Source organism: Rutidosis leptorrhynchoides, chromosome 7 (assembly GCF_046630445.1).
Source record: "Rutidosis leptorrhynchoides isolate AG116_Rl617_1_P2 chromosome 7, CSIRO_AGI_Rlap_v1, whole genome shotgun sequence".
Taxonomy (NCBI): Eukaryota; Viridiplantae; Streptophyta; class Magnoliopsida; order Asterales; family Asteraceae; genus Rutidosis; species Rutidosis leptorrhynchoides.
The window spans coordinates 298,200,491-298,226,772 of NC_092339.1; the positions used below are offsets into that span (position 1 = coordinate 298,200,491).

Here is a 26,282-nt window from a genome sequence, read left to right on the forward strand (position 1 = left end):
TGGTTTAAGGGAGATGCTCATGGTGGTGGTAGTTAGGGTGGTCGACTATTGTGAATGGTTGTTGAATAGGAGGTCTCTAAGAGAAAGAAGAATCAAGTGGGTGTGAAAGTGGGTTGATAATGGGGTGGCGGTTCAAGGTGGTTATGGGTTGTAGTCGGTGATTGTGGTGAAGTGGTGCACGATCACTAGACGATGGTGGCCGGTGGCCCATGGTTGTGGGTTTGATGCTGTAGGATGATGATCTAAGATGGTTGATGAAAATGAATATGTGATGTACGTATGTTTATATAGATATATGATAACATATATGTTTGTGTTAGTGCATTCATACTTCATCAATTAGCCACCAGTCAAATATTGAAGTAATATAATAATAATTAATAATAACCATATAATATTATTAATAATCTAATTCAATGTGCTGGAAAGGAAAGAAACAGCAACTTTTTAATAATTATCACAGCACGCAGCCCTTAGTTGTATTCATCTGACGACAGTTTTCGCTGACTACTATTTCGTATCCCGTTGATAATTAGTGGCGGATAAAAGTCTTCAGAAAAATCCCATATTTTTAAATTAACTATATTTATTTATTTTGGTCATTATAGTATAAAATTCGATCCTTAATTTGTTAAATAAAAATTACATCAACTGTCCCTCTCAATTATGGGTAAAATATAAAAAGTGTTAAAACTTAACAAATAGTTCCTAAATACATTCTTAATAAGCCTAAAATTTATAGAACTCATTTTCGTATCATCGTTTATTTTAAAATTACATAAGTTTGAATTTAACTTGCTTAATATCGATCGGATCATTAAACGAGTATTACAATCATTTAATATTTATTTTTAATATACTTTATTTATATATAGAGATATATTATAAATAATAATTATTATAATATTCTATTTTTATTTTATTAATTTTTAATAACAACAACATATAATACTTCAAATTATATTTCGAATTATTATTTATATATACATACACACATATCTATTTACAATTAATTGTTCGTGAATCGTCGAGAATTGTCACAGGTTAAATGATTCCATATAAACAGTTCAAGATTCTGAGACTCAACATTACAGAATTTGCTTATCGTGTCGAAATCATTTAAATATAAAGTTTAAATTTGGTTAAAAATTTCCGGGTTGTCACATGGTGCCAAACATGTTGTCATTCCTATGAGCACATCAACTCCCTTAGTAGTTGATGAAAAGTCACCTGCTATAGTGCTATTGATGTCTCCTTATTTCGAAAAACAATTGGTCTTCAATTTCTAGCGATGACTCACCCAGATATATCATTTGTTACAAATAAACTTGCGCAATATATGCATCATCTAACAGCTACATTGGCAGGCATTTAAACGCTTGTTGCGATACTTGAAAGGAACCATTCACTTTGGGCTATTTCTCAAATCTGGGCAGTCCATAGTTCTCACAGTTTTTAGTGACTCAGTTTGGGCCGGTATGCAGGAAAATGGAAGGTCTACTACCGGTTATCTGGTCTATCTTGGAGGCAATATCATATCGTGGAAATCTTCCCGCCAAAAATCAGTTTCGCGATCATCTACGGAGGCAGAATACAAGGCGGTTGCAAATGAAACTTCTGAGCTAATCTGGATTAGAAACCTGTTGTCTGAACTTGGGATCACATCAACCTGCTTGCCCACCTTATATTGGGACAACATCGGAGCTACATATTTGTTGGCAAATCCAGTGTTTCGCAGCAAGATGAAGCATATTGCCCTGGATTATCACTTCGTTCATGAAAAAAATTCAGGATGGCTCACTTCAAGTTCAACATATAACTACTAAAGACCAGCCTGCAGATAACTTACAAAGGCACTCACTCAGTTTTCCTATCTCAAGTTTCGATCCAAGATTGGGTTACAAATGGTGCCGCCATCTTGCAGGGGCATAATAATGACTCTAGTCCAAATGGAAGTTTATCATAATCTGTAAATTAATTCGTGTGTATAGTGTATGACTTCGTCTACATACTAGCCAACTATCCTAGATAAGTGGGGTTATTCAAACTATTGCATCGTGTATATATATGTCATATGTATCTCTTGTGAATAATAACAATTCATTATTATTTTATTAACTTGTTATATTGATGTAGATGCAAGTATATAATGTCTACTAATTAAGTTAATAGTAGGTTAATCACCATTGCAATGATCAAAACAAAAAGTGTGTGTTTCCACAAAATATTTTATGATTAAATTATCAAATATGCACTAACAATTTTTGGTTTGGAATTATAAAATTGATAAAAAAAAAAAATTTAATTGAAATGATTTTTTATGATTCTTAATTTTATAACATTGTTTAGCAAAAAAAAAATGTAGGAGTTTCTAATTTATTTATAATCGCTTGTGGTGATTCGAGAACATTGGTTATAAACCCGTATATATTACCTCAAATGTCACTATTGAAATTAATTGTATTTTAGTACATAAGTTATCGTCATGAGAATATGAAAAGTCTAAGGTTAGTTGTACACTTGCACATAATTTGAATAAATACATTACCGATAATATATCAAATGGAAAACTGATTGTGTAAGGAAATGCAATATGAAACTTTAAAAATTGACCTTTTAAGTCAATGATGAATAATCATAAAAACACATCTTTATGTGTTGATCGGCATTATGATATGTTCGATCATCCACATTGTAAAAGGATACTAGCCCAACAATTGAGAGGTTGTGGATCGAAAAAGTCTTAATTTTTCAGTGATACGAAGCATTAGGAGGATCGAATTAAACACGTACACTTACAAATGTTATTTTAAAGAGTTAAGGCTACTCAAGGGCCATATACTTTTCATTTTGTCCCGATGTAGTCCATATACCCAAAAAAATACTATTATAGTCCATAAACTTTTAAAAAGTGTATTGATGTAGTCCATAAGTTAACCCGTTACCGGTTAAACAGGTCACCTTTTGTTTACATCGATACACTTTTGAAAGTTTATGGCCTACATCGATACACTTTTTGAAAGTATGTGAACTACATTAGTACTTTTTTTTGGGTATATGGACTACATAGACACAAAAAAAATATATACTTTTTTGAAGATCAACGGTTTAAAATCGATCAACCTGATTTATCAGGTCAATGGACTATATCGATACATTCTTTTAAAGTTTATGGACTATAATAGTATTTTTTTTGGGTATATGGACTACATCAGGACAAAATGAAAAGTATATGAGCCTTGAGTAGCCTTAACCCTATTTTAAACTATACACTTGAACTTATACTAGTCACACATAAAGATATTTAGTGTTAATTACATTAATTTTAATTATATTGCCTCAACATAGATGAATATGTGCAGAGTTTTTGCAGTCCCAATAAAACACAATTTGGTATATGGATTGATATTTTTAGAAGGCAGTGAGTTAATGACATTCTATTTGCGAGTATATGACCCAATTTAGTTGTTAGTGAAAATTACCAGTCCCTTTCCTTGGTCAATTTTAATAATGGTTGGCTCACATGCCATGAATTTTTTTTATGTTATCTAGTATTGTGTGAATGTTTAATTTTGTGAGTTACTAATTAATTTGGTACTCCCCACGTACGTATATATGGTGACGAAATATGCTATATTTTTGTTGAGGTCAGCTTTACGTACACGAGTGTATTTACTATAAAAACCCCTTATCCATGCCTATATATAGGCGTCGATGGGTTGGAGTTAGATGTACCACATCAATATTTCATTTAAATTCTACATAAGAAGCTCAAAAGCAAAATGGTATCTATAAGTTGGAGTAATTAGCTTATTAATCCACCAAAGTTTTAAATTAAATTAATAATGATAACGATGTAATTTTTATGTATATGCAGGCATCTGGTAACGTAGTTAAGGTTGGAACATGGGGAGGTAACGGCGGAACTAATCCATGGAGCTTTGCACCTCCCGGTAGTAGGATCACTAAGATCACTGTCACTAGTACCCGTGACTGCGTATATGCCCTCACTTTCACATATGTGGATTCTGACCAAATCCGACACGTTTCTCAAAAATTTGGAGGTCAAGCTGGTGGTGGTACAGATGAAACGGTGATCAATATATCCCTTATTTGAATATATAGTACTCCGTATGTGCGAATGTGATCATCTCGGTCATCATGTTTTCTTATATGGTTTCTTTGTATTTTTATATGTCCACAGCTTACCTTTGCCGATGGTGAATATATTGTTGGGATTAGCGGAAGCGTTGGAGTCCATTATGGCTATACGGTTATTACGTCATTGACTTTTCATGGCAGCAAAAACAACTACGGCCCATACGGCGCCAAATCTAGAGGAACTCCTTTCTCACTTCCTGTGAGTTTGGGTGACTTTGTCGGATTTTATGGAAAGTATGGGGATTTCCTTGACAGTTTAGGAGTGATCCTTTCTCCTAAAATTTAATAAGGCTCTCGCTCGATGGGATTTTACTTGGAGTACGTACGTAGCATGGAACAATCGTATCTTTCATATATCATATTGTCTTTCTTTCTTAATAACTTTCCTACCTTGTTTTTAAGTGTGTACGTTGTGTTAAATCGGTTATGTGGTCGGTTGTGTCACTGTCTGAATAAGTTCCCTAATTACGTACCTACGTTACTTCATGTATGTACTACCGATCAAATGCTTCTGAATTATATAATATATTCGGTTTTCTTGTTACATCGTGTTTATCCATATTCATCTACTCCCTAATTTTTATTGATTACTTTATTATAACTACTTTTTCCCCTAATACGCTTATGTTTAAAATTGGATTCGTTGCATGAGCTAGGGCCTTTGCATATGAGGGTACACAGGGACAAATATTTTTATATGAATATGAAAGTTACTATAGAATCAATTGTTCCAATGCAAGACTTCCAACACCACGCCATAAACTACAAATTTGATCATAAACTTGAATTCAGTTGAATTAATTTATATTTTTAATTAATTTAATTGTTAGATGATAGGTTAGACCCAAGCTCACATACAGACATACTTGACTTGATCGGCAGCCTCCACCTTAGTGTTGCACGTGTATGCTCAATGTTTTGCAACACCACTTCAATTCCTACTTCGTAGTCTTGTTTAATCATTTACATATGTTTTTCAACTTCTTTAATTCGAAATCCAATATCACGTCATGTTTTATTGTTCTTTTCTATTTTTTTTACTAGCTAATCTTTAATAAATAATCGGCGCGGGGCTGAGCCGCCTAGCGTGACTAGGTTCCAAACCCCGAAAAAAAATATATATATAGTCAAAAATCTTATTTGCAGCGTTGATGAAAATTCTGATCGTCGACAAAGTTCCTTGCCCAAGTCCTGCTCAATCCTTAGACAAAGCAAACGCCACGACGTAAACAAAAAAAAAACGTTACGGAAAAGGAAACGCAGTCAAGCAAGACGCAACGATATCAGCGAAATCAATCAATTCGGTGCAACAAATGAGAAAAAAAAGTTTCTTTTTACGTCTTTATTTATTGTTTATTGTTTTGTTCCAGTCCGAACTTTCGCGATTTCGCCGTTCGGACTGCGGGGGAGTGTTAGAGTATAGATTAGGCCCGACCCATTTGTGGGTTTAGGGTTTCTAGGTTACCTTGTACTCTCTATAAATAGTGTGCCAATAAAGCATAATAACCTACGGGGTTCTATTCATTAACATTAATCACAATTAAAAATGTGAGTAAAATTTGTTACACCTCATTTCTTCACACAAGGGGGAGCGTGAACAAATCTAGTGCGACAAAATTAACTTAACACTCTTAAGTGTGGTTATATTTATAATTATACACACAAATTAGTGTGAACTTTTTCCCAACATTTTTATGTGTGAAACTATAATGATTATCTACATTTATAAATGTAATACATTTATACACATTTATAAGTGTGAAGAATTTAATAAAAAAGTACACACTTTATAAAAGTGTGTAAATTTATGCGTGGTTAATTAGCAAATTTGTTGTAGTGATGTCTATATGAATGAATTCATTTTATTACCTTTTGGTGGCTCATGTACAAATTATATGTTATATATTCATATTCTAAAATGGTTATCAACTAAAGCAATGGATACCCAGTGCGCGCGATTACTGTTTTAATATACCTAAGTAAATTCACTTTATCCCCAATTCTTTCAAACCCCCAATTTTATTTCCAGATGCAGATTAAGGTTTAACAATACCTAAATAAATTCACATGCATCTATTTGTGTCATCATTTATTGTCTAAAGTAAAACCTTTAATTAAAAAGTCACATTCATCGATCATCAAGCGACCGAGCTACTAGCGATTCAGTCAAACCTCTAAACGTAATTGTAAACATGAACTATAATACGATATTAATATTTGAAGCATTCCTGAGAGTAAGGAACCAAATAGATAAGTCAGAAACCTTCAATATGCACTAATTTATTTGATTTTGTTATTTTCTTGAATTTGTAGTAATTGAATTGTAGTAATTCGTGAATTGATTGTTTGAAGGTAGAATATTATATGAGAACTTGAACTCATTATTGTTGCATCTAATGTATGCATCTAATTTCAGACTTGGTCTGCATATGGATGCATCTAGTAGATGCATCTCAAATTGCATATAGATGCATCTAAAACTTCATAAGTTGGTATCTCAAACTGCATAATGTTGCATCTCAATATGCAAAATCGTTATCGTCAACATCTCAAACTGCATCTTAAACTGCACCTAAATAGCCCAGTGGTACCCGATACCTTTGAAGTTGGGACCGTCATGTGGAAGCTTTGACATAAATAGGCATATGTTCAATCCTCACTCGCCGCAAGAATTTACGACTCTTGTGGTAGTGGGATGATGGTTGCTCGTATCACATGTGTGGGGACTCAGTGGAGGTACTTTTCTAGCATTCGACTATTTCGGGGTGGGACTGGTGGGTTTCCAAATGAAACACAGGGTTGAGGTGTCCCTGCCGAACGTACACATAAATCTACCTTTTAGTTTTTATCTCAATCTGCTTCTATATATGCATCAATTTAACATAAAAACTTTGTTTAGTCTGTACTTTCACAATTCAGTTTGCATAAATTTAATGTACAAGCTCAATTTCATTCTACGTATTTTTCTCGGTCTTCATCTCGATATAAGTCTTCATCTAAATATGAGCTTGCATCAAGTATGAGTCTGCATCTAAGTATGAGTCTGCATCTATAATCAGTCTACACCTAAATTCATTCAACATCTAAAATCAGTATGCATCTAAAATTAGTCTAGATCTTCGGCCTGAAAAGTGGGTCAACTATACCCAAATTCTTCATCCTCGACTTGAGTTTGGTTCATTAACAACCTTAATATGATCCATTGTCATCCCTATCATGGACTCTAGAGAACTTGATTTCAAGTAAGGGTCTATTTGTTTTTATTTCTATTATTAAGTGTAGTTATTTGTTCTCACTAACTGAATCTTTTTATTAAAACATTATTATTTAATCAGTCGAAAACAAGCACGAGCCGACTTATTAAGTTGCATAATATCATAAAAAGAACTAGTTCAATATATACATATGATATATATATAAAGAGAAAATGAAACTCGGCAATCTAATGATCACCCTGTGAAGCCAAGCTAATCGTTAAGTAGATCATAGCACAGAAGCAAAATGATCAAAGGCATAATTATTCAATATAATTGCAAGTAATATATAAAGTAACAAACGTGCAATGAACATAAACACTCAAAATGCTTGACTACGAGGGGCGAAGTTGAGACATAATGGACTCGGGAAGGCTGACCTATGGAAGACTCTTATTGAGCAAGCTGGCCATCTATTGCATGCCGGGGTAACTGAAAGGACCCGTTCATATACATTATAAACGATTCACAATAGTTGATTACATCGCGAGGTATTTGACCTCTATATGATACATTTTACAAACATTGTATTTGTTTTTAAAAGACAAACTTTCTTTACATCGAAAATTGACAGACATGCATACTATTTCATAATATCCACTGTCCAACTATAAATTGACTTAATAATAATCTTTGATGAACTCAATGACTCGAATGCAACGTTCTCGAAATATGCTATGAAAGACTCCAAGTAATATCTTGAAAATGAGCAAACGCACAGCGAAAGATTTCTTTCAATCCTGAGAATAAACATGCTTTAAAGTGCCAACCAAAAGGTTGGTGAGTTCATTAGTTTATCATAATCATTCATTTTCATCATTTTAATAGACCACAAGAATTTCATTTCCAGTTCTCATAAATATACGTCCCATGCATAGAGACAAAAATCATTCATATGGTGAACACCTGGTAACCGACATTAACAAGATGCATATAAGAATATCCCCTATCATTCCGTGACATCCATCGGACATGATAAAAACAACATCGAAGTACTAAAGCATCCGCAATCATGGATGGGGTTTGTTAGGCCCAATAGATCTATCTTTATGATTCACGTCAATTAGTAGATCGGTTTACTAATTCTTAGGTTACCAAGCAAAAAGGGGCATATTCGGCTTCGATCATTCACCCATATAATGTAGTTTCAATTACTTGTGTCTATTTCGTAAAACATTTATAAAAATTGCGCATGTATTCTCAGCCCAAAAATATAAAGGGTAAAAAGGCAAATGAAACTCACCATACTGTATTTCGTTGTAAAAATACATATAACATCATTGAACAAGTGCAAGGTTGACCTCGGATTCATGAACCTAAATTAATTATATATATTTATGTGTTGGTCAAAATTTGTCTAACAAATTAGGTCAAGTCATAGTGTACCACAATCCTAATGCTCGAGACTAATATGCAAAAGTCAACAAAAGTCAATTTGACTCAAAATAATTACCAAAAATCTATACATAATTAATATATAGTTTAAATATCGTCGTTTTATATTTTTAAATATTTTTAAAAGATTTACTAGATTAAATAATATAATTCACTTATTAATAAATAAAATTTTATATTAAAATTTATATAATAAAATATACTTTTATATATATTAAGTAATAAAATTTATAGAGTTCATTTAATATTATAAAGATAATATGATAGGTATTATTAAAGAAATTTTATTACACGTAGTAAAATATGTTTGTATCACATATTTATTTGATAAAATAATATCTATAATAATAGTAAGTAAAATTTGTATTATTTTGTAATAATAATAATTATTATTCTATTAATAAAAAAATATCAATATTTATAATTACTAAGATGACATTATGATAAAATGATAATTCTAATTATGATAACTTTAATATTTACGATACTTTTTAATATAATAATTCTATTTAAAATGATAATAATAATGATATTTTATAATAATAATGACATTTCTATTAAAATGATAATTTTTATTAAATTGATAGTTTTAATACTAACGATACTTTTAATAATAATAGTAATGATAAAAATAAAAAGAACGATAATTTTATCTAAATCAATATCTTATAATATTTTAATTTCATCATGATACTCTTACTTATTGTTTCCTAATCGGTTCGTTTAATAGCTTTTAATTGTCTTTTATATTGTGTTCATAATAATGATAATAATAGTAATCAAAATATTTAGGTGTTACTAATATTAGTTTTAATTATAATAATGCTAATAATGATAATTACTATGACATTATTAATGATAATACTAATAATTATTTTAATGATAATATAATAATAATAACAACAACAATAACAATAACTATTTATAAATAATGATATATATATTAATAATGATGATGATGATGATGATAATAATAATAATAATAATAATAATAATAATAATAATAATAATAATAATAATAATAATAATAATAATAATACTAATACTAATAATAATAATAATAATAATAATAATAATAATTAGATAATAATAATAATAATAATAATAATAATAATAATAATAATAATAATAATAATAATAATAATAATAATAATAATAATAATAATTAGATAATAATAATAATAATAATACTAATTATAACTTTAACGATAATAACGGTAGTAATAATAATAAAATAACAATTTTTAATGATAATACTTTCTATGGATAATGATAATAATAATGATCATAATAATAATGATATTAGTAATAATAATAATAATAATAATAATAATAATAATAATAATAATAATAATAATAATAATAATAATAATAATAATAATAATAATAATAATAATAATAAGATAAAAAAACTAGAACGACGATAATAATAATCATTTTTACAAAAAATTCAATTGACTATAACTTCTAATCCGTTCGTCGAAACCATTCGATATCTAAATGAAAAGTTCTTAATTTTTCGCTAGCTTTCCAACGACATGCATATTTTATACCTTATCTCAACTGCATAAGTAACTAATTCTAGATTCAATATAACTTATCTAAGGGCGATATCAAAAGTACAAACATGCATAATCCTATATACTCGAGCACTAGTCAGGGATACATTGTCTATTAGTATGTAAAAGTTAAATTATGAGTACTAACGTATCAATATTGAGATTCAATATTGCAGGAAAGGTACGTAGAAGCAACGGAGATGATAAACACTAAATTAATCTCACGAGCATACCCATGAACCATACCCATCATCTCCATAACTATAACCCATAATTTCCTTAGCCCTATCCCACTCGAAAAACACGTTTGAAAATAATTTGCCCATAACCTCGTCGTAGTATTTTATGTATATTACTAATAATAATACTACTACTAAATATGATTAATAATAATAATATTAATCTTAATAATAATAATAATAATAATAATAATAATATTAATAATAATAATAATAATAATAATAATAATATTAATTATAATATATATTTATGTATATATGTTGCAGAGAGATAGATAGAAGAAGTTATGAATACACAAACTGCATCGCTCGACTTTTAAAGGAACTGAGCCACCTAACCACCACCATGCGATCGCATGGTTTGAAAGGAGAATGGCCATGCGATCGCATGGCCTAGTTTTCCAGCTCATTTGCATGACTAAAAGGCTGCCGACACCCCTTTTCCTTTTATTACACATGATACGTAGATTTATATATTATTTAATATATATTATATTTAATCTTTAGAATTAATTAAATATTATATTATATTTACGTGCGTAGTAAAAATGTAATTTTTGTTCAAATGACTCGTATATTGTCACTCGACTCATGTACCACTTTTGGTTTTTCGAACGCACTTTCGTACATTTAGAAAACTAGCCTTTTACGTTACGCGACGTGTACCCTTATTAATAATTTGACTTATTTATCAATAAATTACCTTATAAAAATGTAACTTATGAAATTGAGCGTTGTGGTCATTTGCTTCTATAAATCAGTGGCTCGTTGTTTATCAAAATATATTATTTTAAATCAGGACGTTTTATGACTAAGTTATATATATTTATATTTTTATTTCGAAATATAAATTTGAACTATTTACTTAATATAGTCTTTCAAAACTAATGTCATTCAAAAATTATATTTTTAGAAATCGTTTAAATATTAAAAATTACTATTTCGTAACATTTATATTTTTAAAGTTTTAAAATTGATAGAGTTCATTTATCTACAAATGTTCATAAAACGTTTTAATAACCAAACTATTTTATATTCAAAAATCATTTTATTACAAAGGTTATAATAGTAGAAGTTGTTTATCTCATAAGACGTTTTTAATAATAAAAGTCTATTATATCGAAAAGGCGTTTTCGTTTAAGAAAGTACAATCATATATGAATCATATCAGGTTTCAGGGTTTTAAATTTCCATTTTTAATCATGACTCGTAGGATTATGTTTAAAGGAAAATCAAACATATGGAATCATCTTAATATAAAATGTCGATCTATTTAACTTGTCAATATCTATATCCTAATTTACCTATATTCCCTAATTTCACTTTCACAATACATAATATGAAGGTTAAATAATTTATCTTATCAAAAGTCACGAGGTAATTATTGTAAGGCATGTATTGGAACTTAACAGGAATTTCCACCAACCTGGCTAGCTTCTCGCTACTTGACACTTTTTTTCTTACTTGTAAATCACTTTACCATTTTTCGAATACCGTTAAAAAGAAAAGTTTCCTAAATCAAAGTGGACCTCCTAATAGAGACTTGTAGCCATAATTCAATGTATCTGATAATTCAATCATTTGATATTATCTTTTAATTCTGTAAATAAACATATTGAAACAAATACGTTCATGTAAAGTATTATACGTCTAATACTTTGTTAACGTTTTCAAGTTATAATATATATATATATATACATATACATATATAATCATATCTGTTCATATAATGGTTCGTGACTCATTAGAATTTGGTCGAGGTTAAATGAGTGTATGAACACAGTTTAAAATTCTTGAGATTCAACTTACAAACTTTGCTTATCGTGTCGGGAATATATAAAGATTAAAGTTTAAATTTGGTCGGAAATTTCTGGGTTGTCACAGTAGCTACCCGTTAAAGAAATTTCGTCCCAAAATTTGATTGGGATGGTTGATGTGTGCAGAGGTGTATACGAAATAGTTATATTTTTATTGCAGAATACTATTAAATACGATACAATTTTACACAAGTTATTTATTTATTTATAGAATGGATATACCTAAACCTTGCTACAACACTTATAGGCAGTGTAACTAATCGTACAGTAGTGTAGTTTTTAGTAAGTCCGGTTCGTTCCATAGGGAGCTAGCCAAGTTTAACGCTATATTTTAAAAGCTATATTTGTATATATATATATATATATATATAAATATATATATATAAGTAATATTATTATTATTATAAAAGGGGGTTTTTACCGTTTAATGACCGATTTGTCGATTTTATGTCTTAAGTCGAAGTTAAAACCTAATGTAAAATATTAAAAATACAAATGACTTAATTTAAAGCGGAAACTAAATGACAATAATTAAAGTGCGATAAATTAAAGTGCGATAAAGTAAATGACAGTAAATAAAATTGCGATAATTAAAAAGTACGATAATTAAAATGACAGGAAATAAAAGTGCGATGAAATATGAAATAAAAGAATTATGCTTATTTAAACTTCCGTAATCATGATGTTCGGTGTGTTGATTTTAGTTTATTACCATGGGTTAATTGTCCTTTGTCCTGGATTATTCGATATGTCCATACGGTTTTGTCCATAATAGTCCATCAGTCATAAATATAAAGTGCGAGAGTCTTCGTCAAATTATCCTTATACCCGAAGTCAAATATTCCAACTAATTGGGGATTCGAACTGTAACAAGGTCTTAATACTTTGTTTAATGAATACACCAGGTTATCGACTGCGTGTAGTCCAAGGTTTTACTACTTTGTTAACAATTACACCAATTACCCTTGAATGTAATCCACCCCTGCTTTAATGAGTCCATTAACTATTAATCCATCCCCGTGTCTGGTAAAATGAACGATAATTCGTATTTATAGATATCCCGCCCACCGTACCCGATTAAGCGTATGTGGTTATATATAGATACGTCAAATTGTAATCTTTATATTAAATTAACGAGGTATCATTTAGTTAATATAAAGCCCATTAATAGCCCATAGTCTAATTTCTACAAGTGTCGTTCTTTTGTCCAAACCCCAACTATGGTACAAAGCCCAATTACACCGTCTTTAATATTTAGCCCAACATCACGATTACTTTGGCTTAAATAAGCATAATAATAACTTAGCTACGAGACATTAATTTAAAAAGGTTGAACATAACTTACAATGATTAATAATAGCGTAGCTTTACACGGACAGAATTTCGACTTACACACTTACAACATTCGCTAACATAACCTTATTATTAATAATCTTAAATTAAAATTAAAATTATAATTATTATTATTAATCTTAAATTAAAATTAAAATTATAAATTATATATATATATATATATATATATATATATATATATATATATATATATATATATATATATATATATATATATATATATATATATATATATATATATATATCGTGAGTGAGAGAGATTGAAAAATTATGTATAAAATTCGCCCGAAAAACGCTGAATTTATAGATGTGGCCTGTGATTCCTTCCCATGCAATCGCATGGTGTTTGGGCATGCTGGCCATGCAATCGCATGGCAGCCAAAAACTATTCCAAGTTGTTCCAAAACGTGGGCTGCTGAATTAATTAATATATATAATATAATATATATAATATAATATATATAAATTTATATAATTATATATATATTATATTATATTCTTGTATTCCGTTGACTTGTAATTTTCGGTCAGTTGCGTCGTGCGTTGATAGTTGGTTCATGTCCCGGTTCCGGATTTTCGAACGTCCTTGCGTACAATTTAATATCTTGTACTTTGCGTTTTGCGTCTTGTACTCTTGTAACTTTTAGACGTTTCTCATCAATAATTTGAACCTACTTTGATTGTACTTTGTACTTTTTGGTGTTTTGGTCATTTGCGTCTTTAATTCGTCGAATCTGTCTTTTGTCTTTACCTTTTATTATTTATACAAATATCACTTGTAAATAGAACAATTGAAACCAAAAGCTTGTCTTTCTTGAAGGATAATGCTATGAAATATATGTTCGTTTTTAGCATGATCAAATATTCCCACACTTGAGCGTTGCTTGTTCTCAAGCAATATAGTCTTGAAATAAAAATACTAGAATCACTTCTTTATTCTTCACACTTTGTACATCAGTGATTTCGATTTGGCGGTATGAACAATGATAGTAACGTTGTGGTTTACAGTCCCACATGACTATGAAAATTTAGATCCTTTAGGAAATTGGATCTTTATGAAAACATTTGATCTTTTGAAAATTCAATCTAGCTTTTACCCTAGATAAGTTTTCCGGAATAACCCTTCACCGGTGTTTGCAAAATGTTTTTGTGGATTTTGTGGGTTTCAGATTTGAAAATTTTAGCTCAAAACTTATGGTTTTGTGTCACCCACTTGCTAACCTTGTATTAGGAAAGCAACACATCCAGTATACTTGCTCCGTATATTACCTTTCGGTAAACTACCGTCCGATTGTAAAGGAAAGCGTTGAACAAGTAACTGTTAAGGCAATGTCCCGTGACATGCTTTTGATTATGGTCTATAACGTGTCAGATGCAATTACTATCCTTTGTAGGAGCAATAGTAAAGATCACCCTATAGTTTTTCAGTCTGGCACAAGGTCTTGTATTTGACCATGCTATGCAACCACCGTTCTTACGGTTGACACCCGATTTGGTTCAGGTGACCTAATGAATTCCAGGTGAATTCCTAGGATTTTACGTTCAATGGTAATGAACGCATTGAAAATGGGTTTTCAGAAAACAAATCGGTTTGTAATTTTTATCAAAATATTTTCTCATTCAAGCTCGAGTTTAGATATCATCGAATTCCATGAGTTTGTAATTCTCAATCTTTAAAGTCAATCTCAAGGATTGAGTAATATCAGGCTTAAAAGCTGATTTTTGATCTTTAAGGAGATTATCCTTTCTGGGAATCCGATTCATTAGTCTTATAAGCTAATTTGCACAGTGCCCCCCATTGTACGAGACAGATCCTCTCATGGTTAGGATAAGTCTGACCACTTGGCGACCCTGTTTGATGCTGAGGTCCGTGGATTTCCAGCTGATTTTCGAGAAAACTTTTCAAGGTTTTTCGTAGACTCTACAACTGGTCTGGACGACAACTTTCTGACCTAAATCAAGAAGCGCATTTCTTTTTCGGAAGACTTTACTTCCTTTTAATGATGGAATTGATTCATCGTGTAGATCCATCTTTTCTTTCAAATATAAGAAATTGGGTAAAACTGATAAAATTGTCCAAAACAAAAGTATCTTCAATTATTTGTACAAAAATATGTGATATATGTTCTAAATAATTTGGTAAATTTTTCCCACACTTGGCTTTTATTTTCCTTTCTTTGCCTTTTTATTTTCCTCTATTCCATTTTAAATGAATTCTAACATTTTAGGTTGTTTCTCAATTTATGTCCTTTCCGAGGTAACAATAATTTCGGTGTTAACACCTAGTTTTATCGCTCATAAATATGTATAAACATGATTTTGAGTTCATTTAGTTGAAAATTTTGAAAAATTTTACTAGAATTGGGTAGTCAGTATATAAGACTAGGGCTGTTCTTTATTATCAGAGAGCACTAGATTCTAATACAACTACTGCGTTACTAGTATTTTTAATGGTAACCAAGTGTATAAGTCAAAAATTTTAAAAATCCTAAAGAATTTAACCCCTTCCCACACTTAAGATCTTGCAATGCCCTCATTTGCAAGAAATCAGTAACAATTTAAATTATTGAGGGTGATTAGCGTAGAAAAATGATTAAATTTTACCAAAGTTTCCAAACATATTGGCATTTGTTTGTTGAATGATAAATGGTGCACATCATTTGTTCATTCCGTCTTGTTGTTACATTACATTTGTTTTTCATTTTGTCGTCAAAATTAGTAGCTTTTGCTGAACTTAATGCCAGTCTTTGAAAGTTCGCTGTTTTACCCTATTGTGTACAATTGACAATATACATACATACAAATAATAATATGCATGGTAATTTGAAATGGGACTTAACATCCCACTTTTAAATCAAATATGAAATATTAGTACAACATAATAAAAAAATTAAAACTTACATTAAAGTATCACAATATTATATGTTTTAAACATAAGTAAATAAAAATAATAAAAGATAAAAATCACCAACGGGAACTGTATCAATCTGGATAGGGGTTCCAGTTCATGTCGTCGGTCGGGTTCCACGTTTGGTTATAGGTGTACTGATAGGCCTAGTTAGGGTCATAGAGAGTAAATGGTGGTCGCATATCGGGCTGGTGTGGCGGATAATAAGCAGGTCGGGTCGGTACGTAGTTATTTGGTACCTGAGGTGATAGTTGGCTCATGATCTGATGCTGATGATAGTGCCATCTATCATGCTGTCATTGCCTGGAATGCTCATACACATTCTCGGCGTGCCACTGCTCGAACTGACTATGTCTAGCCTCGTTTGTCATTTCTACCTCATCTATACGCTGGTAAACGTCTGTAATAGCCTCCCTAATGACATCCCTAATGTCATCCAGTTCCTCCATTTCCTCATCTGAACCTCTCTCTACCTGTGGATGACGACCCTCATATGGTACTGTCTGATTGCGTCTGCTCTTTAATACCTTTGCACCCTGATAGACCCGCAATCCTAAAGTCTCAACCTGTTCCCTACATACCATCAGTGGACCCCTTGATCCCTATCTACACCCAAATACTATCCAATGAGAGTAACAAAAATACCTCCTCCTATTATTCCCCCATCCTGTATTCCTGTCACCATTTTGGACAGATAAAAACCAACACAGTAGGGGATATTAACAAAGCTTCTAGTGTTTCGAATACACTTAAGGTAGAATAAATCGTGTAAGGTCATCTTCTCCTTGTTGTTACCTCTCTGTGTAATCGAATTAGCTAAAAATCTATGTATAATAAGAAGCTCGGCTTTGTTAATATCTAAATAGGAGTGTCTTCCTACCAGCGTAAAAACATTATAATTTGACATACGCCTCCAGACGGCGTCCGCGTCAAAATTCCTATCTACCCTTTCACCATGATAAATTAAATTTGTACAATCAGGTAGTAGTAATTCACCAGGAGTGTAAATCTGTAAAGCCCTGGCCATGTCCAGCATGGACATCCTATACATCCTACGGCCAAGTAAAAATCTAAGAAAATTCCTATCGTCTAACCTAACTACATTCGTATCAAGTGATATAGTACTCATAAGCTCAACACACTACTCTTTATATACAGGCCTACGAATGGTGAATAAACGTTCCCAATCGGGAAAAGAAGAGTTCCCATACCTTTGGATCAGATGCTGCCTAACTGAGTTAGCTAGTTGGACCCTTTCCAAAGGCTCCCAATCGATTACCCTCGGTACTTCTATATTTTTTGTTACCAGTTTAAATTTGTTACTTTGATACGTCGGGTAATCTCTCCAACTTCGATCAAATCTCAAATTGGGATGCAACTGTTCTTCATGAATTGTTGGGTGTTCTATTATCAGATGAATCAGAAATTGTACGTAGGCATTAACATATTCATGTTGCGGATCATAATACGGTATGTGTTGATCATTATGATATTGTTGTTCCTGTTGTTGTTCCTGTTTAGGTTCTGGTTCATATTGCATTTCTGGTTCAGGTTCGTTTTTAGGTTGTCTGGATGATGATCCACCGCCAGATTCGGTATATTTCTGCAAAATACATTAAACACAAAATTTGTGCATCCAAATATGCATTAGTGTTAGCAAAATAACAACTTGAAACGATTACAATAACATGTTTAATCCATATTAAACTCATACTCATTTTCATATTTTTATCAATTCTACACTTTTTCAAATAAGCACATATGAAAATGTTTACAAAGCTCATAAGCATTCTACTCAAATAACATGTCAAAATAATCATTACTAGCAATTAAACAAGTTTCAAATGGTATTTACATCAATTTAATCAAGTTCATGAATTTTAGACCTAAAAAGTCCACTTTAATTCTCAAAAATCATGTTTAGGATCAAAGTTTGGATCATTTAGCTACCTAAACATGTTACACTACTTAATTTAGCAATAATTCATGACAAAAATCGGCCATAACCTGTTTATATCAAAAAGCCCCAAATTGCTCAAGAACACAAACCCTAGATTTCTAAAATTTTTGAAGTTTGTGGCTTCAAATCATGTTAAATAGCATCAATCTAGCTTATACATGCATAATATACTAACAATTTAACTCTAATTACACTAGAAATTAACAAAATTAAATTAGGCATAAATTAGCTCAAGAACACTAAAATTGAAAATTTAAAGAGTTTAGGGGTAAAATTTTTACCTTTTTGCCTCCCCATCTGAAGAAAGACATGATTAAAGCTAATTGTAGAACGAAATTTGGTTGAATTTGATGAAAAATTGATGATTTTAGAGGGTGTTTTTCTGTGTTTTTCGTGTATGTGTGTGTAGTTGTGTGAGTACAGAACGGCTCGACTGACTTTATGATCCTGGCCAGCATTTTGCCTCCATGCGATTACATGGATTTGAAGAGGAAACCTCATGCGATCGCATGGGGTCTGATCTTTATTTTTTATTTTTATAAAAACCTTTAACTAATAAAACATAAATTAATAAATTTTAGAAATTTGTTTCTTTTTAAGAATGAGGGCGTTTCGGATCGTTGTCCTAGTCCGTCTCTCAACAAAGTTTTAAAATTTATTACTTTTTAAGCGTCGTTTTAAAAGCAAGGATTTTTGGGTTTTTAATATTTTTGGCATACTTTAATTCAATAAGATTAAAAATAATGATAATAAAAGTTCTCGTCCCACCCTCGGGTAAAGCAATTTCTGTTCAACGACCTAGTCTTCAACTCACGACGAATTTTAAATATCAAACTTTTAACTTAATGAAATAAAGTAAATTTTTGTTTTTAAATTCACACCAGAAAATAGTAGCTTATTATTAATATATTGATTTTAAAATAGTAGTTTACAAACTTATATTAAAAATAGTAGTTTAAAATATTTACAAACTTAAATATATTGATTTTAAAAATTTATAATATTAATTTTAAAAACATGGTAAAGATAAAATTAAAAATCTTTTTGGTCTTTTATCCCACTTTAATCAATCAAATATTATCAAAAATATACGTCCCTCTTTTCGGTAAAGTAATTTCGGCTATATTACCTAGTTTTACTCCTGACGAATTTTTGAAATATTTTGGGTTGATTAATTAAAGATATTTATACCTTAAGAATAAACGGTAAATTTCGCAGTGATGTAATAAATTTTTGTATGATATCAATAATTTCAGTTTCGCATACCTAATTTTATTGAATACCAATTTAATACTTTATAGCGAACGATTCAGCGTTTATTATCAAAAGGTTAAAAGCAATAAAAATAAAAATAAAAACTGTACATACTTACCTGTGAGATAGAATTCTCAGAGACCTGCTTTAGCCGACTCATAGGAGAGTCGTGTGATTTGGTTTTCCATAGCTACATAAGCGTAACCTCGATTCTTCAATATCTTTTCTTCTAAACATATGAACGGTCCTTCTCTGCATAGAGTAACAAATTCGGTATTTGAATATGTTTGATTGTTTGAACATTTACCTTCGTATGACCATTTTCCACATTTATAACATCTTTCAAGGTGTCGTGCTCTTCTTTTTGTTGCGGATTTTGAATTTCCTTTACCAAAATGTATCTTATGATGATCTTTCCTGAGTTCTTTTCTTACTCCGTCCATTTTGCCTCTTATGAATGATACCAATTCACTCGGAAGGGTGTCATTATTACGTTTAGTAATCATAGCGTGTAGTAGTAGTAGACCATGGTTCAGATCAAAGGATTTCTTCATCTCGTAAAACCTAAAAGAAATAAAAATTCAGAATGGGGGGAGAAGACTATTTCTTTAGGGTCTGCTAGGGAAAGACCATTTGGATTCCATTCTCGGAAACTACACGAAAACAGAATATCTAACTCTAACAGAAACATATATTATCCTTAAAAGACTTGATTCTCCCCACACTTAGTTAGCTGTGGTGTCGAAATTGTGATTAACTTTGTTTTCAATTGGACTATCAACAACTTGTATATCTCTGACTTTTGCTTCAAGCCAATTGTTGATTTCCTCTGTAACTTTCACAAATTCAACTAACATTGCCTTTTCTTTAGGCGACAAATTAGATACTAATCGGTTACATAACTTAAAGTTCCCCTTAATCCTAGCATCTCGAATCCGTTTATAAAGTTTCTTCGTTGAGCTGTTAAAAACGGGTTCATCTAATTTCGTATTAACAACGGGGTTCTTTGTTATCAGGTCATCATTGGTTGTTGCTTCATCTTCCCCACACTTAGGCATTTTTATTGGTTCAACAATTTTGGTTGGTGGAGATCTAAACTTTCGATTCACAAAGGTGACCGATTTGTCACCATCCCTTAGTGTCATTCTGCCTTCTCTTACATCAATGAACGCCTCGGTGGTTGCTAAAAATGGGCGACCTAAAATTAGAGGAATATCAAGGTCTTCCTCCATATTAATAACTATGAAATTTGCAACAAAGGTCAAACTTCCCACTTTAACAAGTAAATTGTTTGCTATTCCAACTGGGTGTTTAATTGTTCGATCAAATAATTGAACACCTATTTTGGTTGGTCTTAATTTACCCACACCTAATCTTTTGTATAAGGAAAGAGGCATAACATTTGCACTTGCTCCTAAATCTGCGAGTCCATTATACGTAGCACCATCGTTAAGCAAGCAAGAAATGATAAATTCACCTGGGTCTCCTACTTTAGTAAGTAGAGTTGTTTTGTTAACCTTTTCCAAGTGATCTTTTCTTGTTTCTTTCACTTCTACTTGAACTTCTTGTTCACATTTTTCTTCGTTTCTTGGAATGGGAGGTTTGTATAGGAATTCTTCTTTATCACTCCAATTTGAAGCTTCCCCATCTTCCAATTTTTGTTTTTCATATGTTGTTGATAACATATTTATGTTTTCATTCTGAGGGTTTTCTTGGGTAGTGAAATTATGATTGACTTCATTGTCAACTTCCATTGGACCATGTATGTAATGTTTAACTCTGTGACCATTAACTTTAAATTCAATCTCATTTGAATTTATTAACTCTATTGTTCCATATGAGAAAACTCTTTTGACTATGAATGGTCCAGACCATCTTGATTTCAGTTTTTCAGGAAATAGCTTGAATCGTGAATTGAAAAGAAGGACTCTGTCTCCTTCTTTAAATTCTTTTGAACTTCTGATTCTTTTATCATGCCATTTCTTCATTATTTCCTTATAGATTAACGAATTTTCGTATGCTTCATGTCTTAATTCTTCTAGTTCGTTTAATTGACTTAACCGTAGACGTCCAGCTTCATGAAAATCAAGATTACATGTCTTCAAAGCCCAAAATGCTTTGTGCTCAATTTCTACTGGAAGGTGACATGCTTTTCCGTAAACGAGTTTAAAAGGTGTGGTTCCAATTGGAGTTTTATAGGCTGTTCTAAAAGCCCAGAGTGCATCCTCCAATTTCATGGACCATTCCTTCGGATTTGATCGTACGTTTTCTCTAGAATACGTTTTAAAGCTCGGTTGGTATTTTCAACTTGTCCACTTGTTTGTGGATGATACGCGGTTGAAATTTTATGAGTTACTCCATATCTTTTGAGAACTTTCTCAAGTTGATTGTTACAAAAATGAGTACTCCGATCACTTATTAAAGCTTTCGGTGTTCCAAACCTTGCAAAAATACGTTTTAAAAAGTTGACTACAACTCGTGCATCGTTAGTTGGGAGAGCTTGTGCTTCCACCCATTTAGATACATAATCAATGGCAACGAGAATGTAGAGATTATTATGAGATTTTGGAAATGGACCCATAAAGTCAATACCCCAAACGTCAAATACTTCACATACTTGAATGACATTTTGTGGCATTTCATCACGTTGACTTATTTTTCCAGCCCTTTGACATGCATCACAGGATTTACAGAGAAGGTGTGCGTCTTTGAAAATTGTAGGTGAAGCGTCCCGTTCATATCGAATATAAACGTCACGTACTCATTGGTGTCATTGCGAGGTATTGACCTCTATATGTGACATTTTTCAAAATCTGCATACGTTTTTATAATACAAACCATAACCTTTATTATAATCGAAGGTTCAAACAGCATAATAATGATTATCGTTTAGTGATAATCTTAGTTTTACAAACTTTACATTTGATAATAACAATACGATTTCCAACATATTTCACATTACAAATCTTCCGATATGCAGTTTTATTTTTGACACAAATATGCATACCCCAAATCTTACTTAAATTCGGCATAATGCAGCGGAAGCTTTTAATTATCACCTGAGAATAAACATGCTTAAAACGTCAACATAAAGGTGGTGACATATAGGTTTAATGCTAGCAGCGTTATAAATATAGACCACAAGATTTAATATACATAAACGTTTTAATAAAAATATTCTAAGTGGTTGAGCACTTGATAACCATACTTAACATTTAATCAACGTCGCATATTCCCTTTATTATGAAATCTCACTACACCGTACCAAGTGTAGTCACCGAAACGAAGTACTGTGCAACCGTTGAATACTGGTCGTCCAGTCTGGTTGGGGTTGTCAGGCCCGATAGATCTATCAACAGGATTCGTTTTTACAATACCTCATGTAAATAGTAGTTACAAAGTTACAAGGAAGTATGCCAGTGGTACAACTCAACATAGAATATATATTTTTAATCACTTGTGTCCATAACATAAATCATAAAATGCATGTATTCTCATCCCAAAATATTTAGAGTTTAAAAGTGGGACTATATACTAACTTTTGTCTTGAAGATATACGACTTGGTCTCCGATAGATATCACGAACCTAACCATATATATAATATATTAACATATTTTCTTTTCAAATAATCGTTACATATATACTTATAATACTTATAATATCTATTAGTCCGTAGTTAGCAGTCCGATGTTAGTGGTCCACAATTAGTTGCTCAATAAAATAAATAAAGAACCCATCGTATTCGTATTGATCAAAATTAATCTCGACCCATGGTACCATGTTGTCAAATGACGTGTTGCGTGCATAAAGTACTGTGTTGTCAAATGACGTGTTGCGTACAATCATGAGGTCTTATAATTAATCTTCTCGTGTTATTTACGGGTGGTCCTGAAATATATCAAATCATAAGTAAATATATATAAAATATCATATTAATTAGCAAAGATATGATTAGTTTATTTTTACTCCAATTAATTTCGTAGCTAAACTAGCTTCGGATACCCAATTTTGTTTTAGCCGTAGTTTCTTCAATATAACTCCGTTTTTGTTGGTTCAACTTGCCACTTCCTTGGATCGAGTCATTATTTATGAATATGAACTGTAAATACCTTAGTTTTCATTCAAAATCATAGGTTATAGGTCAAACTTTGGTGAATCTTATGAAAGTGATCATTTCCGTTGTAAAAACAACATCTAGATGATCATTTTTACAAAAATACTTACACTTTGAGTTACACCATGAGATTTTTATATATTAACATATTCATAAGAAATATCATTTTTCAAGAATATAAACTTCCAATTCAAAGTTTAAGATGGTTTTTAATTATCCAACTCAAAACAGCCTCCGGTTGCACTCCGACGACGTAGATTCAGTTTTAAGGTGTTCTTTGTAAAATCAAGTTGTATCTTGTTAAGTTAGCATATCATTATGATATATTACAGGTCTTGAAGTGTTTTAAAAGTCAAGTTATAAGGATCTATTTAGTTTGCGAACAAGTTTGAAATCATTCAAACTATGTTCTTGTTGTTATATATATTCGTAGTAAGATAGTCATATATGAATTGAACAAGATGATGAACCAAGGTTATACCTCAAGTATGATGAAGAAAGTTACTGAATAAACAAGATATGAACTTGTTCTTGATGACTTGGAAGATTAAGAAGTGAAATCATGAAAAGAAACAAAGGTTGTAAGTAAGTTTATATCTTGATTTAAGATAAATAACTTACATGAATTGAATCAAAGTTTAAACATAGTTTTACCTTGATTATGAAGCTAAAAGATGGTGAAAATGCTTGGAGATGATCAAGTATGATGTTAGGAGTATTTTGAGAGAGAATTTGGAGTGTAAGTATGAGAAAATAGAATGGAAAAATGGGGTGAAATCATAAAAACGAATTTACTTGTTATATAGAAAAAAAAATATCCTTAAGTTTGTTTTTTTAGCTCATTAGTCATACAAGTTGATAAATAATGGTTTCACATGTTTTTGACTCTAAGATGGCTGCTAAGAATGAATGATTAAAGGTGTATATACCAATAGTAAATACATCTAGAAGCTGCGTACAATACGGTTACATATACCCTAGGTATACGTGTAAAAATCTTGAGGAAACGGAATGAGAATTCAAATATAACTATCTTTTGTGAATATACTTATATTGTTTTATGTATTTAAGCCCTTTAAAAGTAATTAAATATGTATTTATACGATACTTGTATAAGCATTATAGGTTATAGGTATATATATCAAAGAACGTTACGTATAGTTACCGTTTTGAAAACTTTAGTTAGTAGTCTCAAAGTATACTTATAACTCATTGTTATTAGTACACAATGATATGTTAAACCATCCTTAGGTCATGTTAAATATGTATAAATACATATATGTACACAATCGTATAATTATCGTATGTTATATAGTTCGTGATATCATCGGTCAAATTGGACGGTCAAACGTTGTGTAAAACTCTTTTCAAAAACACAAGACTCAACAATTTGGATTGCTTATCATGTTGGTAATGTTTACTTTATGTAAATATTAATCTCATATGTATAAAACGATCGGAAAAATCTAGGTCGTTACAGTAGGCCAATAGAATCCAGCGTCATAGACTTTCCTTGCTGTTAGTTGAGGCCCATAATGCCCTCCTGTTGGTCCTGTGTGACAATGGTTTAAGATTTCACTAGCTTCATCTCCGAATACACATCGGCGTATTATTCCATCTGGACAACTTTTATATCACTAAAGAATTTCTTTCGTTTTTGGTACGACAACCCTTTTTCAAGGAATCCACAAACTAAATAGTTTGCATAGTCTGCAAACCATGGAATTTCACTATAATCTATCTTCAATAGATATTCATCAGGAAAGTTATCTTGTATGGCTGATTCATTTAGAACTTCTAATTCGGGATTTTCAAGATGAGAAAGATGATCAGCGGCGAGATTTTCTGCTCCCTTTTTGTCTCGGATTTCAATATCGAACTCTTGTAAGAGTAAGATCCAACGGATTAATCGTGGTTTGACATCTTGTTTCAAAAATAGGTATCTAAGAGCAGAATGGTCGGTATAGACCACTGTTTTAGCTAGAATGAGATATGAACGAAATATGTCAAAAGCAAAGACAATAGCAAGGAGTTCTTTTTCAGTAGTTGTGTAATTCGTTTGTGCTCCTTGTAACATCTTACTAGCGTAATAAATAGGTTAAAATCGTTTTTCAATCCTTTGTCCTAAAACGGCTCCCATTGCAAAATCACTTGCATCGCACATGAGTTCAAATGGTAAATTCCAATTTGGGGTTATCATGATCGGCGCATTAGTGAGTTTTTCTTTAAGAATATTAAAAGATTTGATGCATTCATCTGAAAAGATG

General features: G+C 31.2%; 1 protein-coding gene and 1 long non-coding RNA gene across 2 annotated transcripts; one reads left to right on the top strand and one right to left on the bottom strand.

Annotated features, from left to right (window-relative positions):
* The first annotated feature begins 3,673 nt into the window (after positions 1 to 3,673).
* On the top strand, positions 3,674 to 4,705 carry LOC139858523 (protein GOS9-like). The gene is made up of 3 exons (XM_071847362.1): positions 3,674 to 3,785; positions 3,878 to 4,093; positions 4,205 to 4,705. The coding sequence occupies exons 1-3, from the start codon at positions 3,783 to 3,785 to the stop codon at positions 4,445 to 4,447; spliced, it is 462 nt and encodes a 153-aa protein (XP_071703463.1). The 5' UTR covers positions 3,674 to 3,782; the 3' UTR covers positions 4,448 to 4,705.
* An 18,229-nt stretch (positions 4,706 to 22,934) lies between these two features.
* LOC139858511 (uncharacterized) lies at positions 22,935 to 24,574 on the bottom strand. The gene is made up of 3 exons (XR_011762983.1): positions 24,497 to 24,574; positions 23,440 to 23,486; positions 22,935 to 22,959 (listed from the first exon to the last, which is right to left on the bottom strand). It is a non-coding gene; the product is annotated as an uncharacterized lncRNA (long non-coding RNA).
* Between the last annotated feature and the right edge of the window lie 1,708 nt (positions 24,575 to 26,282).